The 14,273-nt window shown below is 42.0% G+C and overlaps 1 protein-coding gene across 1 annotated transcript in view; it reads left to right on the top strand.

Moving 5' to 3' along the window:
- Nucleotides 1-14,273, top strand: part of PTPRT (protein tyrosine phosphatase receptor type T) — a 95,220-nt gene that overhangs the window by 55,102 nt on the left and 25,845 nt on the right. Inside the window, exon 7 of the mRNA XM_053452927.1 lies at nucleotides 5,241-5,534. Within this exon, the coding sequence (XP_053308902.1) occupies nucleotides 5,241-5,534 (294 nt within the window). The remainder of the gene's footprint in view (nucleotides 1-5,240; nucleotides 5,535-14,273) is intronic.

The raw sequence follows: 14,273 nt of genomic DNA, 5'->3' as shown, positions 1-14,273 counted from the left end.
ATACTTCCTGCAGAATGATGTTCACATGGCTGCCTTACATGGCTGTGCCAGAAGTTAGATGGGTAATGTGACAAAATTCTAGGATAGGGTGGACGTCGTGCAGAGAAACACAGTAGGGAATTCAAGAAAGCCAAGGATTTGCATACAGCGACCATGAAAAAATGTAAAACTAAAAGGTGATATCAAAAGTTGCAGACTTGATGGGCCGGTTGGTTCTTTCCTCGCATGGCAATGTATTTATCTATAAACTTCTCTATGAATATTATCCTCCATGGCTCAGGGGTCTCCAACCATATCTCTCATTACCATCCACTGCAAACCCTCTTCCAACCCAATTAAATATCGTCGTATCTTTCTGTCCTCCATCGTCTCTCGGTCTTGTTCTTGCTATCTTCTTCTCTCCTTCCTTTCCCTTCCCTCTATTCCTTTGTCTCCGTTCTAGTGGATCATAAATTCGTCATGTCACCCACCATGGCGTTCAATGCTTCGTCTTCATTCCCCTTCTATTGTTATCTCTCTCATCCATCGTTACCTTAGTATTCACATCCCTTCTTCAGCATATTATAATTACCCCTCCTGCTGCTCCTTCGTCTCTGGTGTTTTATTACACGCAGTATAACCCCCCACTGCGTTCTCTCCGGGCAACAGTGTTATCTTTCCTGACAGAGTGTACGTCCCAGCAGGTATCTGGAAGCCTCTTTCCCTCCTGCTTCCTCTTAACTTCCATCCCGTATCTCTTACCGTGGATTTTGCTGTTTCCCTTCTCTTTTTTTTTTTTTTTTTTCCTCCCCTCTTCTTTTCTAGATTTCCCATAACCTGTCATTACTGGATTATGGGAAGCAATTAGGGAGTACTAATAGGAATGGGTTATGGGATTCATTTCGCTAATAGTCATAGAGAACAGATGGGGAGGCGTTGGATGTAGCAGGTATGAGGGACGTTAGAAGAAGCATTGAAAATAAATGGAATTGCAAAAAAACTATCGTTTTTATTTATATGAATTCTATTACACAAACAAGCAGGCAAATATCATTTACAGCCGACGCTGTCGCTAAAAAGTATCCAACAAGGACGTAGAAAGAAATGAGCAATAAAGCAGGCGGTAGGAAGGTGAGCTGCGGTATCGGCTAATTTTAAGGTTTCACCCGGCTCACGGCATTATGAGTCTCTTTAAAATGCTGCCTAATGGGCTCGTAAAATGCATAGGTCGGGGATGTACGAAATTAAGATGAATTTGACCACGGGGGAAACACTTGAATCTGTTTTGGGGAAAAAAAACGCACATTTACAGAAATCTGTATGAAATAGCCCAAAATATCAAGCACCATGGCAACCTGTTCCATGGAAATTTGTGCCCCTCGTACGGGTAACGTCTGTGTATCCTGGGTGATAGCCTCACCAAGTGAAGACATTCATCATGGCTCACGCCTGCTTTGATGCGATGGCTGCTGGTGTCCGGAATGGCCGCTTATCAAAGTTAATTCTTTCGACCTCTGCCCTCCCGCGGCTTCTCGGTGTCCTGGCACGTTTGTTTTTTTGGATGGAACCCAGACAATAAAGCTCTGGTGCTTGGCACCGCAGCTTCCGAGGACTGGGAAAGGTTATAGGATGAGTTATAGAGGCTGTTAAAGGGGAAACAATAGGATGAATTCAATAAAGGTTTATAAGAGGAGGTCACCCTATTTGTAACTCTTCTGTTCAGGGTCTTTTGGGAATCCCCATAGGTGTAAAAATGTTTTAAAGACATTTAAGTTTCTATAAAATAGCAAATTCAGAGCAGTTCTACTTTTTATAGATCCTGGAAAGTATGTGTTTTAGTCCAGACAAGACTAGCCATTATTTTATCCATCTGTATATATTCTGGTCGGTCAGGATTGGAATTATTTTTGTAGTTTACAGTCAGGCGGCCAATTAGTATACAATTTTTAGAATTGAAAGGATTTTTTTCTATATTTCTATATCACCTGTTTTCTCTATAATCCTGGGAAACAAGCTTAATGACTTTATATAAATATTTGATTTATATATGAACAGAATTACCTCTTTAATATCCTACTACTCTTACTTGTACTATTGTTCTACGTAAATTACCATAAACGGGGAAGGTCTTCATCTCTTGATGTTCCCTTGTCTCTTACCTACGGTGGTTGGATAGGAAATCCTCTAAAGCAATGAAGTGGTTATTTTATAGGAAACGGCCCTATAGAAACCTATTTTATGGGTGGCTATAGGTAGCAGTTATATGTTGACGATATACGTTATCTTCTGTTATGTGGTGCAATGGTAGGTGGCAAATACATATAGTTAATTTATAGGGGACAGTGATTTGGCAGCGTTATAGGATGTTACAGGGAGCTATTTGTAGACCGCATTATAGGGAGCAGTTGCAGCGAAGATTTATATGTAGCAATAACAGGAAAAAGTCAAACTTGATGTTATGAGCGGTTATGCGGCGCTGTCATACCAGAGGTTATAGGGAGCAGTTAAAGGAGCGGTAACGATAACTTATAGGAGACATTATATGGATCAATTAAAAGAGGAGTTATGAGACGCCACAGAGCAGTCAGAGGAGCCTTTATCAAAGTTCACAGGAAAATGTTTAGGGCAAGGAGACCACCATGTGTAGACAATGAGCAGCTACTTCCACCGGTGACCTGCTGGCGTTGCAGTCCATCCCTTGACCAACGCATTATTGACCAGCAGCTAGCAGTAGAACCCACGGCTCTGCTATAGAAAATGCCCCCAACCAGAATTATTTATTCCCGGTAGAAAACTTTTTAATTTTATTACTGCTTTTGCATTAACCGCTTTGCTTTGCTGCCAACACCAAATGCGAGTAATCTTCAGACGGCAGAGAAGAACCATTCGGCTCATCCAGTCTACCCATAAATGCCACCATAAAGTATATGGCCAGTTAACCCACAGCCCTCCCACAATCCTCAGCCATAAGATCAAGAGCTAATGCTATGAGCAATTTAGGTGATATGTATGATGAGATGTTGGTGCCAGGAGACATTACACGAATATGTTTCAGGACCAGAAGGTTTGGTACGTTGTAGATGTGAAAGCAATTATGGAATCCTATGCATAATGGGTTGCAGATAGACAGTTGGTGTGGAAGGGGTTAAACTCTCCCAGCTGTTAGGTCTCATCTGTGAGAAAGTGACAGCCCCCGTAGGACTCGCAGTCTTCAAGGCTCTTCCACTTTGTAGAGTTTTGCCCTAGAGATTTTCCCAGGAGAGGAGGTCTCAGAGGGTGAGCGGTGAGAGCATTCCTGGCGGGGAGGTCTTGAGGTGGGGGACACATCTGGGAGAGCTACATGTGCTTCACTCAACATGGATCAGGACGGATAACATACTTACGTTGGACAGACCATGCAGCAGGACCCTAGAGTGCATTCAATGAGCCTTATGGACATGTTGGTCCAAATGCAGCATCCCAGGCTGTTTTAGCCATTGGCTGGCTGGCCATGCTAAGAGTTGTAATCCAGAATTTACCGCAGATGCTGCTTTGCTGGAGCATAAAAAAGCAGAAAAGCATATATTTCCTTGGCTCACTAGCTGACACACAAATTTACTTTCTAGACTACAGTTGTGGGCCATATTAATGAGGTCACACCGAAAATTAGAATTGGGCATATTTTGTTTGAAAGAATAGGATACCAGAGGTATGGATTCAGTTTCATTTTTAGAATCCAGTCTCTTTTAATCTCATTATCATGGAATCCTTCTTAGGCTCAATCTTTTTGATCATGCCCTCATTTTCGAATGTCTCAGTCCCCCCTTATATCCCATTTTCCTTCACCTATTGTTCCATGCATACAGATTCCTAATCTCTGCATCCCACTTATGCTTACTCCGTCCCCCTTTGATCCTATTGTCTGACCTCTGTCAAATCTCCCCCCCACTCTTTCATCCTTTTCTCCTTCTCCACTTCATCCTCCACCCTAATCGCAGCCACAATGCTCCTCTTTATGCCTTACCTCAAGGCACCTCCGTCCCTCCTGCCTCTCCTTCCCACCCCCAGTACTAGGCGTCCTGTCCTTGTACCTGAATATTCACAAAACTAATTGCAGACCCGGTTATTTTCCATGTCTATCAGCTCAGGTGCGAATCCGTCCAATCAATTATTGATCGTTTTATTTCTCCGTGGAGATAATTATCCAGGTATTATTCTGGAGACGCTCAATGTGGACCTGGGAGACAACCATCCCGAACACTCATAAAAATCATATATTTTATTTATTAGGGGCATAGAGAGCATTATACGGGGAGACATGTTCATTATCAGCGTGTAGGTCCTCTGTATTATTCTACAGCACACCGACTTGCAAATAGCATCATTATACAGTGCATGTTCATTAGCAGTGTATCGATACTTGGTAATGCTATACGATGCGACATGCTGCTTGTGACATTATATCTGCTCATTAACAGAATACAGTTACTCGATAACACTATGCGATGAAACATTTCTACATACTCAGTAACACTATACAGTAAAACACTGACATGCAGTATAGGCACCCAGTGACACTATAATACTCTGCATACTCACTAGCAGTGATAGCATTATGCAGTAACTAATAATACTAGATACTCGGTATCACTATACAATCACCATTTCATTATCAGTGTGCTAACATTATGTATTATCTGTGTGTGTGCAGTGTATCCGTACGCCAATTGTTAGTGTCCTAAAAACTTTGTATCAGTTTCAAGGCTTCATCTGTGCATTGATACTTTGTATCATTATAGAGTACTTCTGTCATCATCTGCACATTGATACTGCTCCATGCAAAGTGCTGTTTCAATCACATTGTTCATGTATGTATGTATGTATGTATGTGTGTGTATATAAAGTGTGTATGTACGTGTATATATATGTATAACTATATATGTTTATACATACATATGTGGCATCACAGTGCAGTATGCATGGCTGAAGATGAAAACTACCTTACTTACCTAAGTTTGGCCAGTCATTTCAGTTACCCTACTTCTAATGCACTAATGTCTGATGTAGGATCGGAAGCACCAAGATCTGCGCATGTTCCTTACCACCACTGTCCCTAAAGCTTAAATGACTATATCTTATTCTATGTTGGCCCAATAAACCATAGTTTGCACTAAAGACCCCATGCAGGTCATGATTATGATATAGCACATGGTTATGAAGTTCTAAGCCTATCATCTAGAAGGGTACATCTCCTGAGTTTCTATTACATTTTGTCCTTTCAGAACCCCCGACACCCATTGCGCCCCCTGAACTTTTGGCTGTGGGAGCCACCTACTTGTGGATCAAACCAAATGCAAACTCTATCATTGGCGATGGACCAATCATCCTCAAAGAGGTGGAGTATCGCACCACATCTGGAACCTGGGCCGAGACCCATGTCATGGATGGACCCACCTACAAACTGTGGCACCTGGACCCCGATGTGGAGTATGAGATCCGTGTGCTCCTCACGCGCCCAGGGGAAGGGGGCACAGGACCTCCTGGACCACCGCTCACAACACGGACCAAATGTGCAGGTTGGTGGCTGTGGAGCTCACTCTGTTTTACCCAACCAAATGTTTATTGCATGTCCTTCCAACGTCTATCATAGATCAGAGAACATTTAAATACCATTTTAGATACCATAGAGAGGATGTTGGGTGTATGTAAATACTATTCAGTGGACATCTACCCAATTTAATGTTGAAATTAAAGAGACAGTCCATTTATTACACCATTTAAAATGCCTATGGGCTCTGCTACCATTTTTAAAAGAAATGTATTGCTTTTTCAAAGTATTTTAATAACAGAATCTTCCATAAGACCCTAAAACTAACTCATTTGTGACCTTGCCCTGTCTCCTGATTTAACCACCAGTTACAAAACAAATTCTAAATATCTGAAAATAAGAGGCAGGTAATGTCACTGCATATCTGTTATAAAATGTCCCGAAAACTGCTGATCCATTTTAAAATATGTTGACACAAGACATACGAGATTCTTATGCTCTGCGGACTCGTATCTAAAGTTGGCGTAGGTGACAGAAGCTGCGGCGTCCCAGTGCTGCGCGGCTGATCTCGATGCTATGCGCATCCAAACGTTTAAGGTTAAGTGTCGGGAGGTTATTAAATTCCAATTTTATAATGAAATGTCAAGCAAAAAGTGCACTTTCATGAATATCCACGCATATCAAAGGGTCCTCTTGCACGTTATTATTTTAATTTAGAGTGTTTTACTTTAGAAATTAAAGAAGTCAGACCTTAAAATAAAGTTATGTTATTAAGTAAAGTATAATCACAGACAGAGGCTGCATTGTGATCATCCGTGGACTATAGTCATAACTGAAGAGCATGAATGAGCCGTTAACACCTCTGTACCTGATCTTTGGCCGCTCCGGTAACGTAACTAATGGGATTTATGGTTCTGGGGATTCCATAATCCCCAAGCCTCCCGAGGTCCTCTGCTCTTTTTTCATTTGGGTTTTTCTTCATTACGTCTTAATGCTGCGTGGTTGCCTTTTACTAGCATTATTTACCCAATTATTTGGTGAAAAACATGTTGCAGCAAAACCATTTTGTATTGGTACATATGTTGGCTCACAATAATTCTTTGGTCAAAGTTTATAGCTCTTTTTGGGTAGACGCAGGAAAAGATGTAAAGTTTGTATTTTATGCTTTTTGGGAAATCAGAGGTGTCTTCTTTTGACCTGAAAAAGAAAACTCCGAGATTCCAAAAGCTTATATTCAGCTTCACATCTTTTTCCCATGTTGGTCCAACAAATTGTATCAACGTCTACTCAAGACTTCATGGATATGAAAAGGAGAAAGTAAGTCGGGTTTATAGAAGAATAAAAACTAGGGGAATTGCAACTTCTTTTCAAATTCTCTGGCTTGAGAATCGTATGCAATGATATGGGGGGGGGGATTATTGCTACCGTGTGCGTGTTTATAGATTTTATGTTCGGACGGTTGGAACCTTTGTTTTCCGAGGCAGGAAGAATTCTTGTGGTTTGTGCTAGAAAAACGTTTCTTTCCCAAGTTTATATTAGTTTTTACCTGTCATGAAGCTCTAGCTCCGTCTGGTCTTCTTCCTCAGTGTGTATTGTTGGAAGTTTCATGAACGTTTTACATACTTTATAATTGGGAACGGTAACTGGGAACACAGAACTTTTATATAAAAAGGGAAACCATATGATATATGGGGGGTCCGTGAGGTCAGAGGAAAATATATTCCCACAATGGTCTTTACTATATACTGCCAGGTAGCAAACACTATTAAGTTAGCAGAGTGATTGAGACTCCAGCAGCAAAAAATATTGTATGGGCAAAACCACAAACCTATCATTTAAAGCAGTGTACAGGGTCATAATGTATTTAGCATATAGGCGTTATGTTCTCGCTTCTTTACAAATACTCCATTCATGATATTGCTGAGTCTTTTGTTCAAATGAGATCCAGCATTGCCTCCTCGATATAGCAGTTGGCCTTAGTTCCCTTACAATTGCTGGGAGGCGCTCCCTATTTTGTTACATAGATTTTATAATGACATTTACTTTTTTTTACATTTTACTTTTTTGTATAGGCTACTTCCTAATTGGTACCGCCTATGCAGGAGAGAGAATGTTGTATTTGCATGAAAGTACAGCTGTAAGCACCAGGACATGGCGGTTTAGCAGTTGGAACCAAATGTTATGGCTTCCCCTGTGTTGCTAGTTTGGAATAGATTCAAGAGCAACCAAGCCTAAAACATCATAACTGTATCTGCCACGGCTTTCTTCTACCCAACTTCACAAAAGGATTCCAGAAACAATGCTGTTGACAGTGATCTAGAATCTTAATTATACATCAATTAATGGGGCAATTCCTGTCCTGTCCCACATGCCGGTGCTTAACTGTGAAAATAATTTCGTATTACTTCTTTTCACTCCATGGGGAATTTTGCTGCCCTAGGTTAACTATTAAGTAGAAAATGGTTGGATGATGGTCCAACAGTCAACGAAATTACTATTCCCTAAAGAGAACTCTGCTTCAACGCTCCCAGACTCCATTACTGAACTGTGCAGATCAGCTATAATGAATAGGAACCTTATTCTGAAACATATTCACTAAGACTCTTTAGATCCTAGCGAAGCTCCAATAACCAGAACTTTGGAAGTCATCCCATACCCTCAAACCTTTCAAAAAGCCACAGGGACACTTGGGTTTGCTGGAGCTTTTGCTAGACCATTTTTGGTGACTCTTTGGACTATCGACAGAGTTCATGAAATTAGGGAAGTACTATAGAGAGATATTTCCGACATCTTTCAGCTGTTAGCCTAGTTATCACACCACTAGTTTGGAGCTGTTAGAGAAGAGGGACAGGGAAGGAATGAGGGCCAAAGAGGTTTAAGTCCCAAGGAGGGGCTCGTTCTTCAAAAGTGGGACAATGGGAGGAAAGTTACTTTAAGTTTAAGACCCTAACTAAAACCCATCACTTAGCGAACTGATAATTGTACCCCTCCTGTGTTCTCCACCGGCTCCACTTCTCTTTCTTTTTCTCGCATCTAACTTTGTCTTTTGTCCTCGCGCTCGCTCCTTGTAGCCTCGTTTAATACACTCTTCCATCTACTCCTGCCTCTTGTCCTTCTATTCCTTTTATTCTGCACTGTCCCTTTTTTTCGTTAGATCGCTGGGAATTTAAATACGCCTCTTGTTATCCGCGTGTGTATTGATAGCCATTGTCAGTTTATGCAAACATAGTTTATCATCTTGCACCGCTCAGGGCTTATCACAAGGGAGGCCGGGAGTTTAGAGACATTATGAGTATCGCTACACAATGCAGGGTATCCATCCCCCGGAGAGTGTGTTTCTACGGATCCGAAACACGGAGACCGGCAGCTTACATCATAACCGTGTCTGTTTAAGTATAGGTTGGAGGGGCCACTTTGCGCTTACAAAAGGCATTATGCAGGTTGGTATTTTAACCAACACAGCCTTGTACAAGGCATTTTTTAATAAATGCCCCTGGTAGAGTGTTATTGTGGCAGTCTCATTGTTAGGTTTGCGTTAATAATAAGAATGGGCGTAAATTGTATAGTCAAGTGTGTGCCCATGTGCCAACAGGCCTTGAGCAGATAAACACCTGCAAATCCCGTCTTGTGCTCCCCCTCCCTCCCTGGATCCGTACTGCAGGAGGGGACGGCTCTAGGATGGATCCCTGCAGGTAAAATGAGGTGTATTTATTGTAATGAGGGGAGAGCAGCGCTCTCTCGCTGCTACGCCATGCCGCATCTAACACAATGACTTCTCCCCGGGACGCCGCTCCCTTTCTTGGCCCCCTACCCGCCGCTGTGATTGGGAATAAGATTTTCTCCTAATTATCCAGACAGCTTCAAGCAAACCTGCCATGTTAACCCGTTCCAGGCTAAAGAGGCCATCAATGTCCTCCATGGTTTGTCTTGTTTTTTTTATAGAAGTACTACGTATACTTATCTGCTGTGTCAGAACAATTGCTGCACATTAGTTGAATTGATCTCCCAAGTTAAAAAGAACATTGGTGTGGTAGTGGGACAATGGTCCCCTTTAAACGCCATGTATTTTGACATCACAACGATTGCCCCACTACCACCTCAATCTTCTTTTTTAACACGTTCTACCATTGCCCCCCTTCCTTTTGCCGCCACCATCTAACAGTCCCGGGTATCACTGCCTATGCTCTCCCTAACTCAACTATGTCTTACTTTCCTTATCACCCTCCTCCTTTCTGTCCCAATCCCGACACCAGGAGAAAGTACCCTATATCTCCCTCACCGTTATAAATCCCTGTCTGTTAATATGATTTCCTATTTTATTCTATTCTCAGTTGTTATGCAAGATTAATCAAGGAACAAATTAGAAATTGCAAATTACTTATCTGGTTGCTCTTTAAACCCCATCTATCTATCTATCTATCTATCTATCTATCTATCTATCTATCTCGCTCTGTCTGCCCATCCCTTACTCCATTGTTCTTCGTATTCTTCCCCATTCTTTGTCGCGTTTGCTTATTTCCTTACTTTTGCCAAATCCAGTGCATCAGCCCACAGAGACAGGACAAGCCAGTGCCGTTCCCGTCCATGTGTCTGGTATCTCTGCGCAGATTAATCATTCTTCTCCCCACCTTATAGAAATAGGGACTGCTGGAATATAATGAAAGTCTTGAATTAAGTGGCTGCCTCTCTCTCCCTCTCTCTGGGGTCCTGGGATCTGGCCAGCGAAGGGACACCTGCCACGGTTTGATTCCAGCCTGCGCTCTGATGCCCGTAGAATCAGGGCTGCTCGGTGCAGATAAAGGATCCAGAGACAGGTAGAACACAGCCTGTCGATAAACACGCATCGGGGGCAGGTGCCAGCAGGGCTGCTGTATAATGTATGAGGTATAGTGCGACTATAGGGGCACTTCTGGGGTAGTCACCCCGCAGCTCTGTCAATCTCTTTAGTAAATTACATTGATCTGTTTGTCTGTTATTTCTCTTACATAGAACATCTGTCTTACTCTGATTTTAACTCCTTGAACACCAGACAGGAGCAGCGTGCAAGCAGCTTCACCCTTGTTGGGGGCTTATATTTGCCCCCCCCGTACCCCATGATTTCAGTGTGTCCTTCCATCTACATTTCAGTCTCTTTACCTGGGTTTCTAATTCACTACCTGTCCTTGCTTACTCTCTACTACACATCTTGTATCCTTCTTTCTCCTCCCTAAATGCTTTTCATTATTTTCCTGTTCCACATCTGAATTTCTTTCCCAATATTCCTGTTTTTTTAGGTAGCCCACTCCCCTTTTACCCCCTACCCTACCCGTCTCTTTCCCATCCTTCTCTCTAGTCCCGTTTTCCTATTTCCCCCCTTTCTCTCCTTTCCTGCATTCTCTCCACCCCCCCCCCTCTCCCCGCAGGTTTAAGATTCGACGCACGCTTGGAGCTGGACACATTTTTTTTTCTTCCTTCGGCGCTCTCGATAGCTCCCACTTCCATGAGTCAGCTCCGAAAGCTGCGGCCCCATTGTCTGAGGCTGCGAATATGTCATGATGAAAATGTAATCACACTGAAAATAAGACACACAATTTTTCCAGGGACAGAGCAAAATAAATGAAGCAGAAAGTGTATGATAATGTGCGGAAATGACTTAGATCCGTCTGCATTCAGCAGAGATTTAAATAGGCCTATGGGAGGGTTTACTGTTAACCAATTCGGCAGCAGTGGAGGTTTTTAATGCGTTTATAGAATCAAACCTATTGAGAAGTAATATAATTTAATACCCTGGGCCATTTGATGTGTAACATTCCAACATGTGTATATAGAACATGGGGGAAGTCGGCATTCCATGTAGGAAAGACCCCACAAGCTCCTTGTTCAAGAACCGGACCTCACTAGGATATGCTGAGAAATGGCTACCAGTTAAGTTATATGTTAAATGGCCTTTCCCATAAAATACGAATGTGAAATAAGAAATAATAATATACTTATTAAGTTGAAAATTTAATCCTAGGAACGAACACTATTTAGGATCCAAAATCCATGTTTTACCCCAATTGGCCCCAATGTTTCTAGGAGCTCAGAATGTTGGCCTTAATGTAACTGTAATGAAGTGTTCTACAGTCTTAAGGCTAACAATAATGTGAATATAAACCAAATAAATGTGTGTAAAAGGCTGGAGTGGTGACAACAAGGCAGCCCTGGCACTTTAAGGCTTGCCGCCTATGACGTAACGTGACGTAACGCCCGCCATGTTTTTATGCCCGGTAGACTGTGGCGGATTGAGTGCGTATGGAACGTTGTTGGCCAGCTGCCCACGGGGCATGTGCCCAATGTGCCAGAAAGCCAGTCCGAGTCTAAATGCATTATCAAGATACATAAACGCCACACAAAGCCCTACCTAACCTCACCTCTTAACACAAAGGTGAATCTTTGGCTATTTGAAACATCAGGAGGGATATTAGTTATGGTCTTTATGTTGTGTTGAAACAAAGTGGCATATTCATAAGTAATAACTAGGAAGCTCAAATATGACGGTTATGCGGGTAATGGGTCAATAAGCAAAATACAGTAAGGGATGCAGTGACGGGGACATGCGCGTCTACACCTCATTATACACCTCTAAGGCTTGTTACTATCTATTGAGAGTCTCCCTTTTCTCATATACATTACGTATGTAATGCCCCATTGCTCTCTGATTTAAAAGCTCCATTTTATCCATTTTTACTGTTAGGTTATCCATACACAAGAATATAGCGAATGTAGTGTATGCTATATATTTAAGGAAATTACTTGTGCTTTGGAGCCGTTTCCTTTCTAATACCCGGAAGCAGATAGTTCTTGCGATGCCAGCTACTGGTGCCAGTCAGGTGCGTCTGCCCAAGATGGCAGCCGACCCAGATACAGGCCTGGGTTATTTGGCACTGCTGTCCAGAACAGCATCAAAATCTATTCAGGATGCATTCACTGTAACAATGGGATCTATTTGCAAGTTAAGTTACTATTTTTTGGGTAACGCTTGAACATCTTCATACTGGTTAGTAAATAATAGAAATAGGGGAATGGCTTGCCTGTTGAAGGTCCCCCACAACACCAAGTCTACTGCACATTCTCCTCGAGCAGTGGGGTTCTGGTTAAACCCGGCTGGGACCTGCCCATGCCATAGGCACAATCGCCCGCCAAGCAAGCTGAAGTGCTGCCACTTGAAAAAGGGCAAGGAGAAGCAGCTCTCCGGCGTTTGTCAAGCCGAAACTTTGCAGAAATGTAGTATCTGAGTTAAGACCCACTTTTGTGCAGCACTGCTGGGGCTTAAACCTGCTCCTCGGTAGGGTTGTATGACTCTCCTCTCCATGGTGGACTTGCTGTCTCAATATCAGGCTGGGCAAACCATTTATTATCTGGTCACTGTTTTTGGTGATATTAGCCAACATGGATGGACTTTGGAGGGTAAATAATATACACCACTGCATCATAACTGCATCATAAGGAAAGGCAGAGTGAGGGGGTTGAAAAGAGAACTCTCCTTCCAACTCACTCTTTAGTGATTAAACTTCAAAGTTTAGGAAATCTGAATATAAATAAAATGGAAGTCTTTTATTCTAACATAATAAAAATGCATGTTTTTGGCCTGCTCATCGAAACCTTTACCAAGACTTGACGGAATTGCAGAGTAGCAGTCCGCATCCTTGACACTTTAATATATTCTGATAGAATATTGTTTCGGTTATTTGTGCATACAGCTTCAAAAGTTATTTTATATCTAGTCGCTCCAAGGCATTTTCTCCCATTAGTGCCAATAAATATGTACCCAATATAAATGTATATATATATGATATACTGATGGTTATATGTATATAGACATCCTTCAGCATGTGAAGAAGAAAACATAATATTCTTTAATGGTCATGTGATCCAGTTTGAGTTGAATTCTACTCAAGGATATCACTCGTCACCATTTCTGTCTTTGAGTACCTAGAATTGTTTCACTGATGCTCGTTACCATATATATATATATATATATATATATATATATATATATATATATTATGCACACACACATATATGTTATCAACAGTGTTTCATATATGACCTCATGAATGTTTGTATGATGAATATAACAAGCTATAATAACCCAAAGCAGAAGGGTACAGCACCAGGTCATTCCTTTACATTCTGCGATGGGGTTGTTTGCTGCAGTCTAAAGGAGATCTTTATGTCACCGACAAAGTGACATCGGCATGTTTAACAGGTTAGACGGTTGTTTTGTTTCTGCTGTTTTTTCTCCCCTTAATCATTACATTGGTTAAACATTATACCAGTGGCGTTACTCAGGAGGCGAGGGACGTAGCCGTCAAGCCTCCGGGGGAGAGTCATCCACGTCTCGCATTTCAATGCTCAGGACAAGCTGTGTGTCCCAGAGCGTAAGTGACAGAGCGAGTGGCAGGTCCTGGCAGAGGAGCGAGATGCCAAGCTGTGTGAGTGACACGGGTCGTCTGACACCTCTCTTGGGGAGTTGGCACCGACTGTAATTCCGCCCCCTCCCTTTGCTGAATGATAACAACTATGTATGTGACCTACATTAACAAATGATGATAACCTGGATTGTAATCATTCCTCTTAATATACATTGAGAAAAAACAAGATATATAGGGAGACAAAACAGCAAAACATATAAGGCCTTTAATGCACTTATGTTAGATCTGTCAGTGGGATTGTGTCCCGGAACAGTGTGTTTGTATAGAATGTATATCGTGTTATACAGAGGGCACCCAGAACATTTTTTTTT

This window comes from Spea bombifrons, chromosome 13 (assembly GCF_027358695.1).
Source record: "Spea bombifrons isolate aSpeBom1 chromosome 13, aSpeBom1.2.pri, whole genome shotgun sequence".
NCBI classification, from domain to species: Eukaryota; Metazoa; Chordata; class Amphibia; order Anura; family Pelobatidae; genus Spea; species Spea bombifrons.
The sequence above is the reverse complement of the archived record's forward strand: the minus strand, read 5'-3'. Positions and strand labels throughout refer to the sequence as shown.